The 10,679-nt window shown below is 40.1% G+C and overlaps 1 protein-coding gene across 1 annotated transcript; it reads right to left on the bottom strand.

Moving 5' to 3' along the window:
• Positions 1 to 8,290: 8,290 nt before the first annotated feature.
• Positions 8,291 to 10,260, bottom strand: LOC137979831 (uncharacterized). The gene has a single exon (XM_068827166.1). The coding sequence runs from the start codon at positions 10,215 to 10,217 to the stop codon at positions 9,414 to 9,416; it is 804 nt and encodes a 267-aa protein (XP_068683267.1). The 5' UTR covers positions 10,218 to 10,260; the 3' UTR covers positions 8,291 to 9,413.
• Between the last annotated feature and the right edge of the window lie 419 nt (positions 10,261 to 10,679).

Raw genomic sequence — 10,679 nt, 5'->3', positions numbered from 1 at the left:
GTGATGGACACAGTAACATTTGACTGAGTGTTTCATTGTGCTTGAGAACAGTTGCAGGCCATAGTCGTGCCAGATATCCACTGGAAAAACCAAGTTCCTCGTCACTTGCTTGTGCTGAATTAAGAGATGGGATAATGAACTTGTCAAGAAATTCAAATAAGAATTTAATTTGCACTTGGATCATTGGGCAGGAGCTCAGCTTGATGACATTTTGCCAGACTGATGAGTGGTTATCTGACTTTGGCATCCTTTCTAGTATATGCTCTGCAAGCTGAAGACAGGCTTTTCCATACTTTAAATACCATTGTAGCATCTCATGGTAATATGTCCACCTTGTGTCAATAAAGGACTGTGGAAGGGGTGGCTCTTTACTTAAAATTCCCAGTGAAACATACATTGCCTTGTACTGACTTGGGCGTTCATGGTGGAGCCAGGATATCTTGTATAATAATTGCAATATGTGGTTGTTGTTCATATCACCCTTTGCCCCAAACCCAGCCTGCCACATTCTTCGCAACATTATATTAAGTATGTGTGGGTAACAGCCCACAAAAAACATTTCCCTGCCAAACAGTTTGGAGTTGTTTGCAATCAATCCATTTGATTTACCCTTTTGGGTAGAGGCATTGTCCCCAACTAACCCTGAGACATTTGATATGCCAAATGTGTCATGAACAATGTGGAAATCGACATCTGACTGGTGTTTTCCTGACCCACTAGCTACAATGCTGTTAGCAAGAACAAAAGCCCTTGGCTTGTTAGTTTCATGGCACCATGTGTGCACCCCCACAATGTGCCTTTCCTCCCCTGCTTTGTTAGAGTCATCACTCCAAACATGAAAATCATATTTGCTGTTTGCAAATCTTTTACACAGAATTAATTTGTCTGCCTCCCCTAAAAGAACATTCCAATCTGACAAAGTAGTTGGGGAAACAATCAGATTTTTTGGGGGACTACAATTAAACAAAATACTGAAAATTAAATGTAATGCAATTGGTGCCTTTTGGTTAGATAAAAGACATGCATGTTGTAAATATCTGATGCAAGCCATGAACATGACACTCCTATGATTTGCTCCATTTTTGCCATGGGCAAATGTATCCACAAGAGAATAACTGTTTAAAACATCTCCTTTTTGTTTGAGTTGGTTTTTCAGTTTTGTTGCAACAGATTTTGCCCCCCTTAGTTTTTTTATTGTGTCGTTTTTCTTCAAGGATGTGTTCTTCAACAATTTGTCTTGCTTTGTAACTTGTTTTTGTAGGGTCAGAGTCTCTTTCTTCAAATCACTGTTCCTTCTTCTTCTTTTATTGACTTGTGGCTTTGAAAACAAATTATTTCATTAAATTCACGTTTTGAAAAAGTGTGAGCCTTAAACTCTCTTTTCTACATTTAGATGTGGCTACTTTATTTACTGATGTTTTCTTTCAACCTTGTGAAAGTTATTCGTCACTGTCGAGAACATTGGTTTTTTTTATCAATTGGAAAGGTATTTACAGTTCTCTAAGTAAAGGTTTTGTCCTCTTGAACTCAAAATAAGCTTAAATTTATAACTCGAGAAAGATAAGAAAAGTCTAAAAATTTAAATCTAGATCGCATTCGACATGAGAAGGACTCCTCCGCGGTCCGCACAAAATCATCTACTGTGCCATTTAAGAATATTTTTCACGTTTTTTCCCTCCGAGTAATGTTTCTTTGCGTTAACAGAATTTCTGTGTTGGCATATATCGAAAATGCTTTGTTTCTTTCAGCTCTGCTACATTATTTAGTGTCCAAAATAAAAGCAAAGTCTGGATGCACAATTCGCGAATTAACACAGGATTAATATAAACAGCTGCGAAATTCGCTGGAAATTATAACAAGACCTTTTACAGCGGTCAATTATTAAAACATAGTTTTAAGGCGTTTGTTTCAGTCTCTCTAAAGTAAATGAGGGGGTAGTTTCTAAAGAAACTGTGGTGCTGCGTCGGTGGGGAAGTAGTATACAAAAATTTGGTTTTATCAACGGAGTTGATAATGTAAATTGGCCACCGTACAGAGATTCTAAAAGCTGACGTTTCGAGCGTTAGCCCTTCGTCAGAGCGAATCGAGGGATTATGGGTTACGTGTAGTTTTTATAGTAGAGTAGGAGCTACGCTATTGGTGGTAACATGGCAACGTGAAAAATAGGAATATATTAGTTAAATGAAAAGCGTTCGTTAATACCGTGGGGATTAAGGGTGCCGATTTGAAAGATGAATTTTTGTTCCAGATTCTTGCGGCTTTCCGTCGTACCTAGATGTAGGGAAAGGCCGCAGATAGCCATGTGTTTTTTGGAGTGGTTAGGCAGATTAAAATGGCGAGCGACTGGCTTGGATGCATCCTTGTCATTCTTCTCAACATCGCGAAGGTGTTCGCGGAATCGGTCACCTAGTCGTTTACCTGTCTCACCAATGTATAATTTATTGCATAACGTGCAGGTTATGCAATAAATGACATTTGCGGAGGTACATGTGAAACGATCGGTGATCTTAACAGATCGCTTAGGTCCCGATATCTTGCTAGTGTTAACAATGAAAAGACAAGTTTTGCATCGTGAGCGCGCGCATTTGAAAGTGCCGGGTTGCTCGTTAGTTTTGAGCGCGCTTCTAACTAAAAAGTTGCCTACGTTTTTGTCGCGTTTGAATGAAATAAGTGGAGGTTGCGAAAAGATTCTACCAGTCTCGGGATCATTTTGGAGTAATTTAAAATTACTAAGAATGATGCTTTTGACTGCGTGATTATGAGGATGGAAAGTGAGGGTGAATGGAATTCTGTCATTCTTATCTTTTTGTGACGTTTGTAGTGATGACTGTCGATCAAATTGTTGGGCGCGATGATGGCCCGCTTTGAGCACAGAGACAGGATAGCCACGTTTTTCGAAGAACTGGCACATCTCCTCTGATTTGCTGGAAAAATCGGAGTCATCACTACATAGACGTCGAAGTCTAAGAAATTGAGAATAAGGGATGGAGTTCTTGACATGTGATGGATGTGACGATGAATACAACAAATAACTGTGTGAATCAGTAGGTTTGTAGTGCACACTAGTACATAGCACGTTGCCTCTAATAGAAACGTTGATATCTAGAAAATTAAAATTACTCCAAAATGATCCCGAGACTGGTAGAATCTTTTCGCAACCTCCACTTATTTCATTCAAACGCGACAAAAACGTAGGCAACTTTTTAGTTAGAAGCGCGCTCAAAACTAACGAGCAACCCGGCACTTTCAAATGCGCGCGCTCACGATGCAAAACTTGTCTTTTCATTGTTAACACTAGCAAGATATCGGGACCTAAGCGATCTGTTAAGATCACCGATCGTTTCACATGTACCTCCGCAAATGTCATTTATTGCATAACCTGCACGTTATGCAATAAATTATACATTGGTGAGACAGGTAGACGACTAGGTGACCTATCCGCGAACACCTTCGCGATGTTGAGAAGAATGACAAGGATGCATCCAAGCCAGTCGCTCGCCATTTTAATCTGCCTAACCACTCCAAAAAACACATGGCTATCTGCGGCCTTTCCCTACATCTAGGTACGACGGAAAGCCGCAAGAATCTGGAACAAAAATTCATCTTTCAAATCGGCACCCTTAATCCCCACGGTATTAACGAACGCTTTTCATTTAACTAATATATTCCTATTTTTCACGTTGCCATGTTACCACCAATAGCGTAGCTCCTACTCTACTATAAAAACTACACGTAACCCATAATCCCTCGATTCGCTCTGACGAAGGGCTAACGCTCGAAACGTCAGCTTTTAGAATCTCTGTACGGTGGCCAATTTACATTATCAACTCCGTTGATAAAACCAAATTTTTCTCTAAAGTAAAACTTTCTTTTACCCCATTTTAAGGAGATCACGCTAACGTTTTTCACCCCGCTAGCTACCCGCAAAAATGTACAAAGGATTTTCACTAGCTCCGTGCCTGTTCGTCGTGAAATTATTTTTAAAAATATTCAACGTTGTTTCACTCAAATGTCGATGAATGTCCGTTCTGTGGTCCAGTTGAACTTAACTTTCAACCTCAAGCTTATAAAGCCTTGAAAGGAATTATAACTGTACTGAATGAACAGGCCGGATGCAGGTCAGTTGTTTCACGCCAAAATTTGCGTCTGTTTACATTTTCCTTGTTGGGAAGCCCACTCAAAGCAGCCGTAATAATAAGTATGCCAATTCCAAAAAAAAAAAAAAAAAAGACTTGAGTTATACATTTACCCATGTTTTCCTTAACCAATGCTTACCTATACTTTTTCGAAGCGTTTGGATTGTCCTTTTGAGTCCTGCATTTTCTGATGTTAGTCGTTTACATTCACGAGAGAGTTTGTCGATCCTCGCAAGCTCGCTTGCAAACTTGAGAAAAACACTTTCCGGAGTTGCTGCCGCTGAATCCTGACCACCAACACTACAACTGTTTTCGTCTGGTTTCTCTTCTGATTTTAGTTTCTTCGCCGGCTGATATTTACTAGAAAACTGCCCGCCGATAAATTTTCTTCGCCCCATTGGCTGACATTTTTTTTCGCAACTTTCGTTGTAAACAATTAACGAAAGCAGCCCGCGTTTCCAGGAAACAGCAGTCTTTCCAGGAAAGTACTCTGCGCATGTCATAAAATTTTGGTGGTTACGGACATCGGGGGAAGGATCCCCTTGCGTGAGGGGTAAATTTACAAAGTGTCTTTAATATTTATTATTTGTTGCCTGGTATCTTGAATATGATCAGTATAATTCAATGATTAAACCTAAGCGCTGATTTCAAAATGGTTAGCTTTGTTTTAAGTGTGGCATGACCTTTCTAGTTAGTTGTCTAAAATACGTTGTTAGCGAGTGTTAGAGCACGTTCATAACCTGGTCTTATGACAAATAAATTAGATTATTGTTTAAAAATTTCGTGGACGTAAGGGCGATTGGTGGTTTACTGGTTAGGAGCGGTGACGAGTCCGGATATCTGGGTTAAATTTTAAAAGAAAAATGTTCAATTTCCAGAATTGCTTTCCAACTGTCAGTGTCATGAAATATATTCAAAGCCGGTTGATACTATATGATTATCGTAATAGCAGTGTCGAGAAAGAGTTGCGACACCACAGTAAGATACCACAGGCACCCCAAGCTCATTGTAAGGCAATGCCGACAAAATTATAAGGATTTGTAGGGGAATCCCGATGAAAGACCTGAAACCTGTGTTTTTTTTCCCAGATTCGACTTGAATTAAGCCATTATCATGCATGTCCTCGGTTGTCAACTGTTCTAGTAAAATATCAAGGCTGAACACTGAATTCTCACCATAGCCAACCAAATTTAGTAAAATATTCCAGTTTAAAAGATGAAAAAGATCCTCTTTCACAATGAACACCACACGGCCGACCGTTGAGTTTCCGCTTGATTACGAGTCTTGTTATCTAATCACTCTGCAGTGAAACGAAAACAAAATAATTTATAACTTAGTATAAGGAAGAAAACACCAGTCATAGGAGGGGGCATCTCGTTTATTGATCAGACATAAATTGCCCTAGGATAGTAATAAACACTGAAAATAACTAAAAACAAAATTTCCGAAATGAACTGATCAAAAGCGGAGATGCCGTCGAAGTGACAACTCCTAACGGACAAACTCCTTAAATATTAACTACTTAGCATAAATATGTAACCTGCATGCCAACGAAATCTACATACCAGCACAAAACTATCTTACAATAACAACGTGAAAAATTATATTTGTTATCTAATCACTCTGCAGTGAAACGAAAACAAAATAATTTATAACTTAGTATAAGGAAGAAAACACCAGTCATAGGAGGGGGCATCTCGTTTATTGATCAGACATAAATTGCCCCATTTCGAAGATAAAGCACAATTTAAAGAGAACTATAGACCTAAGGAACGAGAAACTGAAAGAAGAGAATTGATGTTATCTTTAACATAGCCGTCCTTGGCACGATCCGATTTCCAACGACCATGTCGTTTAAACAAACGATCGCTGATGCCAGCGTTTGCAGCGGCGGAGGCGCCACCTGATCTTAAGCTATGTAAACCATAACTAGACTTAGGAAAACCTAGTTCAACTAAAGAATTAAGCAAAAGCTCCCTAGCCCTAGAATAGGATATAGGTCGTGAACCTAGAGAATAACTAAGAGTGGACTTATGATAAACAAGATTGCGAAATACAAAGTCACTAGAATTACAATTCAAACAAGCGAGATGAAAATAACGAGAAAGTATCGTATAAGGACAAGTGACAGTACCCGTCCTAGCCAAAAGAACTGAAGAACCATCCCTATATACGTCAGTCTTACTACTGGCAATAGTAATCTTAACATAATCCGAATTTTGGAAATTTACATCACAACAGCGCAACTTAGCTAGCTCGTCAAAGCGTAAAAATGCACAATAAGCAGTGACAAATAAAGCTGCAATTCGGAGACTAGACAGGTTAGCAGATGGCGAGGCATACTTTAAACAAATTGACGAAATCATCTCAGGAGTAATTGGCTCCTTTTTAACTACTGGTTTAGCTGAAATCCGAATACCAGCCTCGAGAATGTTCTTCACCAGAGGATCTTGACAAGGATCGAGAAAACCATAGAGCTTATTAGCCCACGAAATACCACAAGATGCAGACTGAAGTACGGAAGAGCTTGTATCACCTCGAATAAGATGCTCTAGGTAAAGAGCGACGTCTAACGGCCTTGTAGGCAAAGCCGTGATCTCGGGGAAGCAAGATGCCCAGACTCTGAATTTCTGAAAAGACCTGGAATACTGATCAATGGTGCGTGGAGCCTTGGACTGCAATGCACGAGCCGGAAGAGAACTGGCAAGTCTTCGGAGTTCAGGATTCTGTAGGGTGGAACTAATCTGCGCAAAAGCAATATCACCTTGTGCAGGAAGAAACAAAAATAGAACAAGAATTTTTAGTCTAACACGGGCTACTACCAGCGGCGTCCACAGTAAATCAAATGTGCAAAAACCCAGTGGCAAAACAAATAAACACACAAAGCCAAGTGGCAAACACTTAAAATTCCAATAACTGATAAAACAAAAAAATACAATCTCATTGCTTAGATTTAATTAACCCCATTAATACATCCAGAGTAAAACAAGTGTGTAAATGCCCAGTGGCAAAACAAATAAACACACAAAGCCAAGTGGCAAACACTTAAATTCCAATAGCTGATAAAACAAAAAATACAATCTAATTGCTTAGATTTATTTAGCCCCATTAATACATCCAGAGTAAATCAAGTGTGCAAAAGCCCAGTGGCGAAACAAATAAAACACACAAAGCCAAGTGGCAAACAGTTTAATTCCAACAGATGAAAATCACAAAAAATACAATCTAATTGCTTAGATTTAATTGGCGCCATTAATACGCAAGAAAAGGACAGACGAAGTAAAATTATCAGAACCAAAAATACAATTCTTATTAACGCCGTGAACAAAAACTCGCTTCCCTTCAGCAACGTGAAGGAAGTTAACAATATAACTACGGAAAGAACGACCTTCATTAATGATGGATGGCCAAAAAATGGCAGACGGCCAATATGGGACCACAAGGGCGCCTACGCACTTACATAATTTGACATGCTCAATAACTTGAGTGACAAGGCAAACAGGAGGGACCAACCAACAGTTCTCACCTTGCCAGCTATGACTAAGAGCATCTACACCCAAAGTGTTGGGACTGTAAAAGCGCGAATAGAACCTAGGCAACTTGGTATTTGCATAACTAGCAAAACAATCTACAGTGAAAGGACCCCATCGAGAATCTATTGCACGAAAATAATCGTTGGAAACACACCAGTCGTCAAAATCAACGATCTTACTGTAATAATCAGCTTTCTGATTAAGCGTACGAGGAATCCATTCCACTGACAACCTAATACCATGAGCAGAAGACAAACAGAAAATATCCTTAGCAATAGTATTTAAATGTGGCTTATTGCTCCCGGAATCTGTAATGAACGCTACAGCTTTATTATCAGTATAAAGCTTAACAGAGGAATTATGCAAAATGGGAGCAAAACTTCTCAACGCAAAACTAACAGACTTCAATTCCCTCCAAGTGGAGCTTTGCTTCATTTCAAGATCATCAAAATTCTTGTGGGCAACAAGAAACCCGTCGACCTCAACATAAATGTAAGAGGCGCAAGCAACGTCACTAGCGGCAGGTTAGTTTATGTGATGAGGAACATTAACTGGATAGACAAAAGGTCTAGAATTAAGTGCCCGAGCATTGGCACACCAATAATTTAACTCAGAAATAGCTTCATCAGTAAGAAAAACCCCGGCATTCCAAGATGCTCTATCTACAATAACAAAATGCAATGCCTTCGTCATAATCTTGCAAATATGGCCAAAAACAAGCATACAGGAAATGATACGCCCGGTAACCTGAGCCAGCATCCTGGCAGTTACTACACGAGAACTAAAAACCTCCCCTATGGACGCAAGCAGAACTAATATCTTATCTTCAGGAATAGACAACAAGCCCCGAGCAAAATCCCAGTGAAAACCAAGCCAGCGAAGCAACTGACTAGGGATCCACATACACTTATCCTTATTTGGGACGAACCCCGAGCTAATTAAATCAGAATGCACCAACAAAGATTGTCGAAGGCAAATATCCTTCGTACCACATACTCCCAGACCGTCATCTAAATAAACTACAATGCGGAGGGCCTGAGAACGCCAATGCTTGACGAGGGGACGCATAACTTTGGTGAAAATATAAGGGCCCGTAGAAAGACCAAAGGGCAGGACGACAAACTTAAAATATTTCCGAACCCCATTGAAAACCCACGAAAAACCGAGAAATCTTTGATGTGTGGGGTAAATTTCAACATGATGATACCCAGACTTAATATCGAAAGAATAAGCCCACAAATTAGAAAGAGACTCGCCGATCAAAAAATTTAGCATAGACTGAGCATCCTCAAACTTAATTTTGGACTTATTCACAAAGAAATTAACATGCCTAAGATCCAATATAAGCCTCTTCTTACCACTTGACTGTACAGAAACAGACAATGGGTTAACCACGTCAGGCGGGCGAGTACACGAAACAATAGAGCCAACCCTAAGTAACTCCTGAATAGCGGATTCTACAAAATCACTCTCACCCAAAGCTGAGCGATTATTATTAAGAAAAACAATTGTAGGTTCCCGTGAAAAGGGAATCTTATAACCAAAACTTAAGGTATCTAAAATAAACTTAGAGGCACCAATGCTTTGCCAAAAGGAAATATTAGCTTTAAGCCTACCCTTAACAATAACTTGACTAGAGCCTTCAAAATATTCTGCAAAGTAAGAATCAAGAGAAATGTGATCCAAGTCAAAGTCAAAGTCAGAGTACTTATCTGGACCCAATCGTGCAAGAACATTTGCCAAATCAGACGGTGGTTGACTTTGTAGACGTTGAACTGGCGGCAGTGCTGGGGAGACTAGCTCTTGTTTTGTAGAACAAAGGACAGGCTGGCGAATTAGACCAGTGTCCTCGCTGATTGCAGTTAAAGCAGATGTCAGAAGGCTGGACGTGTCGGGCGGCACGAAAGGGCTGATGAAAATAAGAGCGGTGAGCAGAAGATGGAAAAGACGTAACAGCAGAAGTCGAAGATCCAGGGACTTGTACAGCCTGAAAATCTCGGAATTTAGCAGCATTTGAGAACCTTGAAACACGAGATTTGCCGGAAGACTTCTGCTTAATCTTGGTAAGCGCACGACGCTCAGCTGCCCGAAGTTTCTTCTCGTCTTCCGAATTTTCAGCGAGTTCGTCGGACTCATATTCTTCAACTGCAGCCCAGCCAGCGGGACTTTTATCAGCAAAGCGGATCAACTTAATGCGTTTCTCAAGGTCAGACTTGGCCTTTTGGAGATGTTCTTGAACAGCCAGCAGGTTTCCCTCGGACAGATTAGAGATAGCCAGATCAAGGCAGTCAAGGAGCTGTGTATTAAACTCAAACTGGATTCTGTTACCTTTAAATTGAAGTGAACTAGCTGCCTTAGAGTCTGTTTTCAATTTCTTTAGTTCTCGCCGAGTTTCCACCTCGCGTTCGTCCAAGGAGCGCTTGAAATCGCCAAATGTTTTCTGCAACTTCGAATCAAGAAGGGAAGAAATCAGCGAGATCGTCTCGGAATTAGAAAAGTCTATCTGTTGAGGTTGGAATGATGCAGTTTCCGGCGGTGGATTAGACATAGCACGAAAATAAACTATAAACAAAATTTACGAAATGAACTGATCAAAAGCGGAGATGCCGTCGAAGTGACAACTCCTAACGGACAAACTCCTTAAATATTAACTACTTAGCATAAATATGTAACCTGCATGCCAACGAAATCTACATACCAGCACGAAACTATCTTACAATAACAACGTGAAAAATTATATTTTGTTTGTCTTTATTTGGTAACGTCCTCAGGGACGACAAACAAAGACTAATAAAGTCACGTTACCAAGCCAAAACTCATTGGTTGCCGGGTGGTGTTCGTTGTGAAGGAAGGTCTTTTTCATTGTTTTGTCGATTCGTTAGGGACAAGAACAGCCGGCTCACGTTGCTGGCGTGGCTTGCATTGCGCGGCTAGCGCATTGAAATGGAAGAAAAACTATGCCCTTGAATTTTACGGTAGAGTTTTAACCGTGGGAACATTTTAACCAGGA

Source organism: Montipora foliosa, chromosome 1, assembly GCF_036669935.1.
Source record: "Montipora foliosa isolate CH-2021 chromosome 1, ASM3666993v2, whole genome shotgun sequence".
Lineage (NCBI taxonomy): Eukaryota > Metazoa > Cnidaria > Anthozoa > Scleractinia > Acroporidae > Montipora > Montipora foliosa.
Note: the sequence above shows the minus strand (reverse complement) of the source record. Positions and strands in the feature narration are given on the sequence as shown.